We start from the raw sequence: 13,347 nt of genomic DNA, 5'->3' as shown, positions 1-13,347 counted from the left end.
GCTGTCCCACCCAAACCAGCAGGTGGGTGAGCAGAGGCCCACATTTCTGACCCAGTTCCCAGGGCTCCCTCACTGTGAGGGTCCATGGGGCCATCCTGAGGAACCGTGTCTTGGTGCAGAGGACACCATGCATCTCCAGAGAAGTGGGGCACAGACACCGTGAGCTCCCACCTCCCAATGAGTGCCAGGGGAGCCATTTCCTAATAGCTGTGGTTAAAGAAGGAAGACGAAAAAGTGGCTTAGTACACTCACTGCTTCTCCATCATTACCAAAAAGAACAAGTCCATTTTTGGTAACAAGACCAGGCTTCTTGGCACCTGTAATGTCCAGTGGTTCTCCAGCAGGCACAGGACTAGTCAATAATGAAGAGCCGTAGAAAGTCACCATCTAATAAAGAGATCAAACCCTGTAAATTCAGGAGGCAAAGCCACCACCAGGGCCGAGTGCAAGCAACGCCTTGTACAAACACCGAAGTTCAGATCTATAGTAAGGTTGAGACACAGTTTTGTCATACATTTATTTGGTAGGACTGAATCGAGCGTCAGTAGAAAGGTAACAAATGGCAATCTGCAAATATGTGATCACCGTCTCAGAGATGGGCTAGAGAGGGGCTCCGTGGTTAGGAGTGCTTGCTGCTCTTGCAGAGGACAGGTTCAGTCACCCACCTGGTCACTTACTACCACCTGCAACTCCAGTTCCAGGGGATCTGACGCCTTCTGGTTTCTGAAGGTTCCTACACACAAGTAGTACGCACGCAAGTGCACACGCACGCATGCGCGCGCGCACACACACACACACGCACACACACACACACACACACACACACACACACACACACTGAATACACAGTTTTTAAACTCTTAAAGGGCCTGGGGAGAGTCTCAGGTGGTAAAGTGTTAGAGTTAGAGCTTTGACACAGGGTAAAAAGCTGGATGTGCTGAAAAGACTCTACCGATTGGAGTTTTGAGGCTGAGACTCACAGCCAAACTTTGGGCAGAGTGCAGGGAAGCTTATGAAAGAAGGGGGAGATAGAAAGACCTGGAGGGGGCAGGAGCTCCAAAAGGAGACCAGCAGAGCCCAAAAAATTGAGCCCTGCAGTCCCTGCAGAGACTGAAACCCCAACCAAGGACCATACATGGAGATAACCTAGAAACCCTGCACAGATGTAGCCCATAGTCTCCAAATGGGTTCCCTAGTAAGGGGAGCAGGGACTGTCTCTGACATGAACTCAGTGGCTGGCTCTTTGATCACCTCCCCCTGAGCTGGGAGCAACCTTACCAGGCCACAGAGGAAGACAATGCAGCCAGTCCTGATGAGCCCTGATAGGCTAGGGTCAGATGGAAGGAGAGGAGGACCTCCACTATCAGTGGACTTGGAGAGGGGCTTGAGAGGAGAAGAGGGAGATTGGAAGGAGATGAGGAAGGGGGACACAGCTGGGATACAAAGTGAATAAATTGCAATAAATGATAATAATAAAAAAAAATTAAAAAGTTGGGTGTGATGATGCTGGTTTGTAATCCCAGTGCTGGCAAAGCTGAGGCATGAGCTGTGCAGGCTATTCTGGGGATCAAGTCCAGAAAACAAGACTAGAAAGGATGGTGACCAAGGGCAAAGGGTACTGACTTTTAAAAAAATATCATCCTATAAATAATGCCTGTTATAGTTAATATGTGTTGAATATTTCCTGTGCAGCAGGAACTATGTATTTATATGAATGGGGAACTTATTTAATCTTCCTGCCTTCCTCCCTCCCTCTCTCCCTGTCTGTTTTTCTTCCATCCTTCCTTTGTTCCTTCCTCTTTCTTCTGTCTGTTTGTCTGTCTGTCTACACAAGATCTCACTGTGAAGCTCTGGCTGGCCTGGAACTTGTTCTGTAGACTAGGCTGGCCTCAAACTCACAGTCTGCCTTCCCAAAGCCACAGTTAAAGGAGGATCACAAATTCAAAATCAATCTAAGCAACTTAGTGAGATGGAGCCAAAAGCGTAGCGTGATGTTATAGTGCTCTCATGGTGCAAGGCCGTGGGTTTAAATACCAGTGGTACACACACACACACACACACACACACACACACTCTCACACAGCGTGGTGGGGGGATTGTATGGGGAACTTGTATCCATTGAAAGCATACCTGTCCATTTATGTCTGCCCAGGCTCCAGGGACCTTATCATGACCTCGGATCCAGTTATGCAAAACTTCAGCAGGCTGGTCCCACGAAATCTGGGTGAGCACAAATATAGGCTGTGAGGCCTACAGGTGACACTAACTTCTCTTCATCCCAGATAGGAGTGGGGACACATAGGACCAGCTGACTTGGAGGGACTGCCCCTGGGTCAGGAACTCCTACGCTGGGAACTACTCAAAGGTAGAGGGCAGGGACTCGCTGTGCACTATGGATGCAAATACCTCAGCATTTTCCTTCTTCTGGATACCTTCATATGTTGCCCCCTCTTCCGGCTGGGGAATTCGAGGAGCTTTTCCGTCAGCTACGAGTTGGACGGCTTCTACCTAAAGCCAAAATCATCATTGGTGTTAGAGCCCAGAGAGCCACAAGGCATGGCCCTTCTAATGGAAGTTTGCTTTCAACAGACTGAGTGCATATAAATCTGCTCAGAAAGTCAGGCTGTGGTGACGTTGCCATGCGTGCTCCAGGTCCGTCTACATGACAAGCACATAGGGTGTGACAGCTACTTCATGTACGTTGTCACTTACAGACATTCCATGTGTCCTGAAAGGTGTATACCACACCTCTGTTTGGCAAATGAGGAAACTAGTTTCAAGAGATGTCAGAGCACTAACTCTAGACTCAGCCACATTTGGCCATATAGCCACATTTGCTATGAATGCAACTCAGAAACATTAGACACAAACTAAAACACCACAAGATTTTTAAAAATTGTTTTGGTAACTCAATTGCATGTCTTCTGAGTGTCAACTTTGTAGGTTACAGCGTCATTTCACAGTGACAAAAGGCTTGACATGCCTGGCAGGATCTATGCCCAGGTGTACCCACTCCAATATCAAGCCCGCAGTCAAGCAAGAATCCTTGTTGGGGCTGGAGGTGAAGGCCTGGAGCAAAGCTCACGCTTAGCATACACAAGGCACTAGGTTCAACCCAGAGAGATGGGGGAAGGGAGGCGACAGGTCGCTCTGTTTATCGTGGCAATGAACCTGGTGGGCAGAGGGAGACAACCAAATGGCATAGAAATTACTTTCTCACTCTGAATTTTTAATGGGTGAAATATTTCACTGCATGGTATGGATGCATGTTTACAGTTTTTTCACTCTGAGCACATCTGAATAAATAAATCAGTAACCGAATTTCACCCTGTTATGTAGACTAAGTAAAATACCTTTAAAGTAAACTTAAATTACATAGAAAAAAAATTAAAGTTCTTTATTCCTTCTTAGAACTAGTCACTATCAACAGGGTTGGAGATTCAAGTATTTGGCAAAAGGATGGAGCAGTTTAGTTGTTGTCTTGTCGGTTCCCATCTTTTTAAAGAGGATTAAGTCAGCATCACAGACTATGGGACTTTCGAGCTCAAATCTGCATTACAGGCATGAGTTACTAGGGGTTACAGTATGTGCTGCCATGCCTGGCCTGGCAAATTTTTGATGAAAAAAATAACAACCCCTAAATGTTAGAAGTGTTCTAAATCAGAGTTGATGGTGTAAGTATACTGACCATGGCCTTGATCCCCTCAGGAAAAAGGAACCGGTTATAGAGCACATCCACTGTGTCATTGGGTTTGACGTCACATGATCTCTGAAGAAGGATGGGTCCTGTGTCTAAGCCATCATCTGCCCAGAAAACAGAAAACCCAGCTTTCTTATCTCCCATGATTAGAGTCCTGTGGAAAAAACAGCTTCAACTTAAAATGCTGGTCGATTGTATCAAGCAGAGAATTAGTTGTGTTAAAGGGCGAGGAAGTTACAATGGAGAAGGAGATAGTCAATGAAGTGGCTGGAGAAGGTTACAGTAGGGCTCAGCGCCTTCCACATTCACAGCCGTCACCCAGCAGCTGCTATTTCCTGCGTCCTCACATATGTCTTACAATCTTGCAGTTATGGCTTGTGGCACTTCTTAAAAGGTGTCAGCGGTTAAGAGCACTGTCTGCTCTTCCTAAAAGACATGGGTTCAACACCCACTCCTGTTCCAGGGGATCTGACCTCCTCACACTTGCAGACAAAACACCAATGTACATAAAATAAAAATAAATATTAAAGTGTTTAATAAAAGAAAAAAAAAGTGTCAGAGGCTGGGCGTGGTGGCACATGCCTTTAACCCCAGCACTCAAGAGGCAGCGGTAGGCAGATCTTCAGCCTGGTCTACAAAGTGAGTCCAGGACAGGCAGGGATATTGAACCCTAAGACAGGGTTTCTCTCAAAAATAAAACAAAGCAAAACAAAATAAAACAAAACAAAAAGCAGTGTCAGCGTCCATCCTTCCTGTTACCCACTGACTGCAAGAGTCATATTTCTTCTTTAGGACTGAGTAATTTTCATGCCTGCGTGTACTTCCTACATTGCACGTGATCGTTTATTAGATAGAATAAGAATGAAAGATAAATCAGGATACTCAGCACAGGGTGAAAAGGAAAACTGGTTGTTAATTTAGGTAGTATAATTGAGTATAAATGTCATAGAATTAGCTCCACACTGGCTATGTAAACTGCAGTAAACGTCAGTTTTTAGATCAACTAATCATACTATATGCTGTGTACCACCTAGACTAAGAGAAATGCTTAGCTTGACTATAATACAAACAGTGAGCAAATATCATAAACATGTATCAGAGAGCAGGCATATACACTAAAGTTGTAAACTGATTGTTCATAAAGCGCGAAATCACTTTTTAAGGTTTATTTTTAATGTATGTGCCTTTAAGTGCATGTGTGTGCATATGTGTGCAGATGACCTGCAGCCAGAAAAGGACACCAAAGCCCCTGGAGTTGGAGTTACAGGCTACATAAAGATACCTGATTTGAGTGTTGGAACCAAACTCTGCTCATAACAGCAGCTTAACTTTAGAGCCATCTTTCCAGCCTCAAACCCCTTCCTAAATTATTTTTATTTCTCTAAGCGATCAAGCAAGCAAGACCTAAATCAGCCATCCAGTGGGTCTCCTTTTTCAGAAATATTGAGGAATTATCATTGCACTGTCAAGAGCCTTGAAAATATTTATATGCTTTGTCCCAATGATTCTGTATATAGAAAGAATTCAAAGTGAAAAAAATACAGATTCAAGTGCAAAGGTATTGAGTACTATTATTCATATGACCAAAAGGAGATAAATTCCTAGTACCCATCTTCAAATACTCCAAAGTATTTTTAGCACATTTAAACCACATATTGATTTTTTATGGTCAATAACCTGGTGCTGAGGGATACCAGGAAGGTGGCTGGTAAGAGAATGAAGGTGAAAGTGGGGGAAAAGGTCCAGTTCAGCCTCAGCATAGTGCACCACGGTGTTCATGCAGTTAGAGACTTATGGTGTGCCAGGAGCTGTGCTTAAAGCAGGCATGAGAGAATGTTGGTCAGAGCCTCTTTGAGAAGCATGAAGTCGGAGGAGGGGTGATGGCTGAGAAAGAAGGCACTTCCCAGTAATCCTGCATTTTCTTCAATGCACTGGGATCCTTTGTGTAAAAAGAAAAAAGTTATAAGGGCATCATGCACTATGAAGACTCTGAAGGCACATGTCAAAAGTGCGTCAATCAAATTGATCCTCTCTATCAGACTACTGAAGCTTTGGGACCTGGTTACAGTCACTGGAATTAATACCCAGAGGCTGTCCTTGGAGAATTCTGTCCCACTTCATGCAGTGTCTCCAGACCTCAGAGGAGGTCACAGAACTGGAGCAATCACTCAGGACCTTAGAGGCATATTAGGTGTGTGTGTGCATGCTGTATGCATGTGTTTATGTGAGTGTGTATGCAGTGTACACACGCATGCAAAGGACAGGGTCTGATAGCCAGGATCTTCCTCAGTTCTCCATTCTATTTTTTGAATCAGGGTCTCTCTCAGAACCTTGAGCCCATTGATTCAGGCAGGTTGGTTGGTCAATGAGCTCCAGGCAGCCACCTTTTTCTGCCTTCTTCTAGCTGGGATTACAGACACAAGCCTCTAAGCCCAGCTTTTCTGTGGGTGCTGGGGATCCGAACTCAGATCCTAATGTGTGCACAGCAAGCCCATTGCTGGCTGAGCCACCTCCCCAGCCCCAAGCCCACCTAGTGTCTGCATCATGTAGGAGAAAAACAGAAAAACCGTGGACTATGCAAACAGAGCCTCACCCCTGCTCTCTCACCAGTTGATGGCCGAAGCTCCTCTGTGCCTGGGTAGGAGCGATGGGTGGTAGATGATGGAGCCGTGCTTTGGGCCGTCAATGACATCCATGGGGATGAACTGTGTGCAGAAGGGCAGCACGTTGAGCTCAGCGCCCACCGACCGGTAGGCTTCTGCCACCTCCTCGATGGTTTTACCCTTCACTCTCCATCTGGGGAACTTGAACACAGGGGTCCCATCTTTCTCTGCAGCCAAAGCTGAGCAAGAAAAAAAGATTGTCCTTCCCTTCAAGGCCATGGTCTCATATTAACACACTGTAACATCACAATTTCACACAAAATTTACAGACTAAACACAGTGGGGGACAACTGGGATTGTGACCAGCATCTGATGTTGTTGCTATTGAAGTGGGCTCACTCATCTTTCTAGAGAGACCCCAATCCACATATTGAAGGCATAATGTATTTGAGTTCAAAAGCTGGTGAGCAGATAGTATTCTCAGGTTTTGATGGAAGCTTCTTTTTTAAAAAGAACGTTCATTACATTTTTATTCATCTAGTGTGTGCATGTGTGTGAGTATGAGTTTGTGTGTGTTTGTATACCTGTGTGTGTGTGTGTATGTGTGTGTGTCACAGCCTATATATCCATCGTAGGCCATTTCCAGGAGCCATGGCTGGAGTGTTGCCTGTGTTCTTTTGTTTCTTTACATTCTCTTCCCAGTTGTAACAGTCCTAAATGACGAGATGAGGTCTCCATGACAAAACCTGAGCCGTAAAGCCTTGTTAAGTCTGGAAGATGTCTGAACCAAGGTTAGTCTTTGATCAAGTGATTTGAAAGAGTCCAAGCCACCAGCACAATAATGCAAAAATGTTAACATTCATAAAATATTCAAGAAATGTCGTGATTTCCTTGTTTTTAATTGCTGAGTAGTATTCCATTGTGTAAATGTACCACAATTTCTGTATCCATTCCATAGAGGGCCTCTGAAAAACTCTACCTAGAAGTGTACCAAAGCAGATGCTGAGACCCATAGCCAAACTTTGGGCAGAGTACAGGGAATCTTATGAAAGAAGGGGGAAATAGAAAGACCTGGAGAGGACAGGAGCCCCAAAAGGAGAGCAAGAGAACCAAGAAATCTGGGTCCAGGGGTCTTCTCTGAGACTGATACTCCACCAAGGACCATGCATGGAGATAACCTAGAACCCCATGCACAGATGTAGCCCATGGCAGCTCAGTATCCAAGTGGGTTCCCTAGTAAGGGGAGCAGGGGCTGCCTCTGACTGAACTCAGTGGCTGGCTCTTTGACTACCCCCACCCCCTGCTGAAGGGGGGTACAGTCTTGCCAGGCTGTACAGAGGAAGACACTGCAGCCAGTCCTGACGAGACTTGTTAGACTAGGGTCGGATGGAGGGGGAGGAGGACCTACCTTATAAGTGGTATTGGAGAGGGGCAAGGGAGGAGATTAGGGAGGGAGGGTAGGATTGAGAGGGAATGAGGGAGGGGGCTACAGCTGGGATACAAAGTGAATAAACTGTAATTAATAAAAAATAAAAATAAAAAAAGAAATGTAACTCACATCAGATGGCAGGTGAGTGGAGGGTAAAAATGTGATAATGGCAGAATGGGAAGATGGTTCTGCAGGTAAAAGTACTTGCTGTGTAATCACAAGGGCCTGAATTCAAATCCCCAGCAGTCACTTTAAAAAAGCTGGACACAGGGCTGGAGAGACAGCTCAGTGGGTAAGAGTACTCTCTGCTTTTCCAAAAGACCCAGGTTCAATCCCCAGCATCCACATGGCAACTCACATGTCTGTAACTCTAGCTCCAAAGGATCTGACACTCTCACATCAATACACATAAAATAAAATTAAATAAATTATTATTTTTTTTTTAAAAGCTGGACACAGGGTGGAAGAGATGGCTCAGTAGTTTGGTTCCCAGAAAGTGTGTTGAGTGGCTGATGGGCCACACAAATACAGAGATAATGAAAAAATAAAGTAAATCTTTTTGTTGTAGTTTTTGAGACAGTGAGACCCTGTCTAGGATAGCTCCGGCTATCCTAGAACTCACTATGTAGACCAGGCTGGCCTCGAACTTACAGAGATCTGCTTGCCTCTGACTCCCAAGTGCTGGGATTAGAGGAGCATGCCACTATGCCTGGCTAAAATAAAACAAACCCTTTCTAAAAGCAGGACATGGTTGGCTGCACTGTAACTCCAGCATTGTGGGAACACACAGAAGGGTCCCAGGGGCGTGATGGCCTCCAGCCTAGCGAGAAACCCTGTCTCACAGGAATAAGGTGGAGTGTGACAGGGCAGGACACCTGACATCCTTCTGTGACCTCTACAGACGGGTTCCCACACGTGTGCACACACACATCACTTGTATTTTCACGGAAGGAATCTGAGAGGTAGCTTGGGCAAGAAAATGGGGTAGAGGAGACAGCTACTTTCACAGAAAAAAAAAAAAAAGAGCTCTGGGGAAACTTGGAACAGTACCTTACTGGTCTCATTGTGTGGGTTTTGGCTTGCTCAGCGGACTGTCCTGATAAAAGCTGTCAGTCATCGCTGTCGTTATTAATTGCTTGCAAGCCTGATGTAAGGCTTAGCATTTTGCATACATTTCCCTCATGAATTCTCAGCACAGCCCTATGAGGCAGGGGCCACTGAATTGGACGTTAGTAAGCTGCACAGGGTCACAGGGCGCAAGGGGCAGAACCCGCCATCGGCCTGTGATGTCAGAGCATGTGCTGCTGAGCAAGCTGCACCATCTCAAGGCGGATTATATTCAAGTCAGGTTGGGTTTGCCTTCTCCTAAGTCACGTCGTGAGTTCAGATGGCCACTACCAATGAAAGAAGGTCCTGACCCTGGGTCCAGGTACCCAGAAACGCCTCTTTCCCAGATCTATTTTGAACTGAGTCTGATAATCATATTTGTAATTCCAATGATGCATGTGCATTGTGGAGACTGCTGCCTGTCCTCCGGCAGTGGCATCGCCCAGTGTGGTGGTCAGCTGACAGCGCGGTCACGTGACTCAGTCTGGCCTCACCTGGGAAGGAAGTCTGCGTGAGGGCTGGTCTGTGAGGAACTATCTTCTCACCTTAGTTAAGGTGGGAGGACCCATCCACGGTGGACAGTACTGTGGTTTCCTAGGCAGGTGATCTTGAACTGTCTGAGAGTGAAGAAAGCTACCTGAGTCCTGGCATGCATGCATTAACTCTCTGCTCTTGATCGAATGGATGTGATCTGAGCAGCTGCTTCAGTCTCTGCCGCCTTGAGATCACAAGCCATATGAATCCTTTATCCTGTCAGTTGCTTTTCTCAGGGCTTTTTCTTTGTTTTTGTTTGTTTGTTTGTTTGTTTGGGAACAGGGTTTCTCTGTACACAGCCTTGGCTGTCCTGGAACTCCCTATGTAGACCAGGTTGGCCTGGAACTCAGAGATCCACCTGCCTCTGCCTCCCGAGTGCTGCTATCAAAGGTGTATGCCACAGCCACCTGGAGTGTCAGGGTACTTTTTAATCACAGCAACAGGGGAAAAAAACCTAAGACGCCTTATACAGTTAAATATATAGCTATCTCAAAGAAAATCTCAATTCCCAGGCTCCTCTGTGAACGAGTCGGCCTGTGCCTCAGATCTGGCTGACTGGATATAAATGGAAACGATATGTGCCAGTTCTGGACTCTGTCCTTAATAATAGGCTCGTTCTCTGCTTCCTCTATTTCTCTTCCTGGTGAGTGTATATGTGGTGTATGGACGTGTTCATGTGAGTGTATGAACATGTCACTGTGTTCACCTATGTGTATGGAGGTCACAGGTCAATGTCAGGAGTCTTCCTTCATCCTTCTTCATCATCTGGAAGCCTTGTCTTGCTATAGCACAATAACAACAGCGGTCGGACGCAATGCAACCAAACCAGCCGTGATCACCACAGGCCTTGAGAGCGTTTGAGCCAGTGTTCCATGATGCACTCACCTAGAGGATCAGCCTTCCCATCCTTGTCTGGAACTGTGAACACCCCCACCACTCGATGGCCTTCTTTCTGGAGGTGGCTGTAGACTTTCTGTCCAAAGAGGCTCTGGCCAATAAGTGCCAACTTCAGCTTGTTTTTGAAATAAACCTGTGGAAGAATATAGTGATGACGACAGCTGACTCTGCATAAATATTGGAGAATGAGTCACATGAGATGACTCGGGGCTACCAGAAGTTCCAAGACCTCCAAGATAAAATTATCAGTCTGTTGCTAATACAGGAGGATTGCTAACACAAAACCAGCCTGGGCTACATAGTGTACCTGGCAGTCTAGCCATGCTCCTTAGGGTGATAATCCTCTTCCAAACTAGACTATTTAACAAAAACTACAATTTTGGGCACAAGAAACAACTTATTTCAAGTTGTTTGTCAGGGTAGGCCAAGAAACTCCCAAAATAATAACTATTAATGTCGCCCTTGGTTGCATCTCAGAAGGTGAAGGTTAGACCCCATTGCTGAAAATTCATGCACACTAGACATAGGATTCAGAAAAATCAAGCTGGGTTTGATTGGAAAGCCTCTTCCCTGAGCATTAACTTTCATAGTACTAGATGATGCTGTGCAAACTGCCAACACAGAAAAGCAATCAATAGTCCTAGCCAGCTATGACCATTATGACAAGATATTCCTAATGTGCAGGATTGGCTCTTACATCCTGGTGGTAACCAACAGCCTTGTAACTCGCTCAGGAGGAGGGAGTTTATGCCGGGTAAATCTACCTACCTTCCCACAGCTGGTGAGGCCACAGATCTTAGAGGACAGTGTGCCGCTGCCGCTTCGCTAAACTAGCATGATCCCCGACTGCACCCTAAATACTCATCCTTACACCCACAGAGAAGTGTAGCCCTCGCCCCTCCTCGAGGAAGCTCTTCCTTGGTGGTGGATGGAGATAATTACAGAAAGCCACGATTGGTGAACATGCAGAGAACATTGATCATGTGGTGCCCAGCCCCATCTGATTCACCCCAATACAATTCCTGCCCTTAACGCTCCAATGATGGTTATCAAATCACAAGCGACCAGCCCTAAACATGGACAGGCAATGCTCAATTGACTCAGCAGGTCTTACACACACACACACACACACACACACACACACACACACACTAAGAAATAAAACCAAAGTAGATTGTGCCCAAGGAACAAACCTGGAGTTGACCTCTAGCTTATATGTACACACACACACACACGCACGCACGCACGCACGCACGCACGCACACATGCACACATGCACACACACACATACATACAGAGAGAGAGAGAAAAATAAAAATGCTCTATAAATATTTAATCTCTGTACCCTATAACTAGGGCTGAAATAGAATCTTCCCATTAGCCACCTTACAAAAATTTCAACTTCTCCTGCAGTTCCCAACGGCTAGGTATCTTAAGACATAGGAAACACTGCCTCAAAACACACAGAGGGGCCAGGCTGCAGCTCTCTGGGGGAGGAGTTGTTTCTCGTGTGCAAGACCCTTGGTTCAACAATCAACATTACCAAAAACATTACCGTGTGTTTGCTAACCACGGTAACCAAAAGGGTGGTGGAGGAAAACCTCAGAGCGCACAAAGCGGGGAGACCTCATCCTCCCGAGCAGCGGGCTTGCTGCCAGGAGGTTGCACACCTTCTCTTCAGTGGAATGAGATGCTCAGGTGTCTTCTCAGATTGCTTGGGGGGCGGGGAACGTAGTTTACAATCCGGTGGTCCTTTGCTATCTGTTGGACAGCCGGGCGTGAAGACATCCAAGTAGACGTGTCAGGGGCACAGAGCTAGGAGAGGCGGGCACAGTGAGGCTCCGAAAGCGGTCTTCGTAGTGGGTGGGCGACAGATATGTTCGCCTGTGTGTGCATATGTGTTAGTGCATGTGTGCACATGTGAGAGTGTGTGTGCAGGTGTACATATGTGGCATATACGTGCGCATACGTGGAGGTCGATGTCAAAGCCGGCGTTCTTCTCAATCGCGCTCCATGTTCTTATTTGAAACAGGGTCTTTCGATTGGAGCTGACTAGTCAGTTAAGCTGGTAGCCAACTGGCTCCAGGGATCCTCCTGTTGCGAACCACCATGTCCAACTTTTACACCAGTGTGGGGACCGGAACTCAGGACCTGACGCTTCCTTAGCAAGCCCTTTCACCTGCTGAGTCATCTCCTTCTCAAGGGAATTCTTCCTAACCTCAGGAGTGTCGTTTTGGGAGCTGGCCAGGAAAGTGGGGGGGATGATGGGAGACCTCTGGGAAGTTCCAGGCAGGAGGAAATGAAAACTGTCACGGTGTTCAGTGGGGAGTCATGGAATGCTGACAAATGTCAGTGGAGACAGAACTTGCCAGGAGCTTTGTCCATTGCCAGTAATTTGTACCATATTCTGAACACAGTGGCCATCCCTGAGTGACTTCGGGCAGGAGAGTGTGTGGGCTCGTTTCTGGGTAGGCAGATCTCTGAGGCAACCCTGTCCAGGTGTGAACTGGCTCCAAGGGGGCATGCCTCTGGTGCTTGGAGCGGGAGCAGAGAGAGAAAAGAACAGCTGACTTCATGGCTGACTTTCAGTACGCTCCCAGGATATATTTGGAGCGTGCAAAGCCCGTGGCTGCTGTTGCAAGCTCTTACCTGAACAGGGGCAGCACGCCATGCTCCGAACAGAGAGGAAGCCAGGCAAGATGTACAGTGACGAGCTTGTGCAGCTTGATTTCCTTATTGCAGCATTATATGAAGAAGGGTTCACATCAATTGTCACATTGATTTTTCCTCGTTGTTGGGGATCAAAGCTGAATCACTGCATGCCAGGCCGGCGTTCTGATACTAGTCCAGCCCTCATCACTTCTTAAAATGCCTTTTTCTTAAAGATTCATCATTTTATGTTATTCATGTGTATATGTCTGCGTGGGTTTAAGCCATGAGTGTTTGATGGCCTCAGGGGTCAGGAAGTGGTGTTGGAGTTTCAGGTGGTGCTGAGCAGCCCATCATGGATGCTTGTAGAGAGCAAAAAAGGTCTCTGTGCACACAGATAGGCACCACAGAAGCCAGGAGGTTGCACA

The 13,347-nt window shown here is 46.5% G+C and overlaps 1 protein-coding gene across 3 annotated transcripts in view; it reads right to left on the bottom strand.

Moving 5' to 3' along the window:
* Aldh1l2 (aldehyde dehydrogenase 1 family member L2) overlaps nucleotides 1–13,347 on the bottom strand; it is a 38,286-nt gene that overhangs the window by 22,287 nt on the left and 2,652 nt on the right. For 2 of the 3 annotated variants that reach the window (XM_021640921.2, XM_060377837.1), the window contains 6 exons: nucleotides 10,259–10,403; nucleotides 6,308–6,542; nucleotides 3,689–3,854; nucleotides 2,407–2,508; nucleotides 2,131–2,220; nucleotides 253–387 (listed from right to left, as the gene is read on the bottom strand). In XM_021640921.2, the coding sequence (XP_021496596.2) occupies nucleotides 253–387; nucleotides 2,131–2,220; nucleotides 2,407–2,508; nucleotides 3,689–3,854; nucleotides 6,308–6,542; nucleotides 10,259–10,403 (873 nt within the window). Of the gene's footprint in view, nucleotides 1–252; nucleotides 388–2,130; nucleotides 2,221–2,406; nucleotides 2,509–3,688; nucleotides 3,855–6,307; nucleotides 6,543–10,258; nucleotides 10,404–13,347 lie in introns of those variants that run through there. The other variant, XM_021640923.2, reaches the window with a different exon arrangement.

This window comes from Meriones unguiculatus, chromosome 2 (assembly GCF_030254825.1).
Source record: "Meriones unguiculatus strain TT.TT164.6M chromosome 2, Bangor_MerUng_6.1, whole genome shotgun sequence".
NCBI classification, from domain to species: Eukaryota; Metazoa; Chordata; class Mammalia; order Rodentia; family Muridae; genus Meriones; species Meriones unguiculatus.
This window is presented reverse-complemented; position numbering and strand designations above follow the sequence as displayed.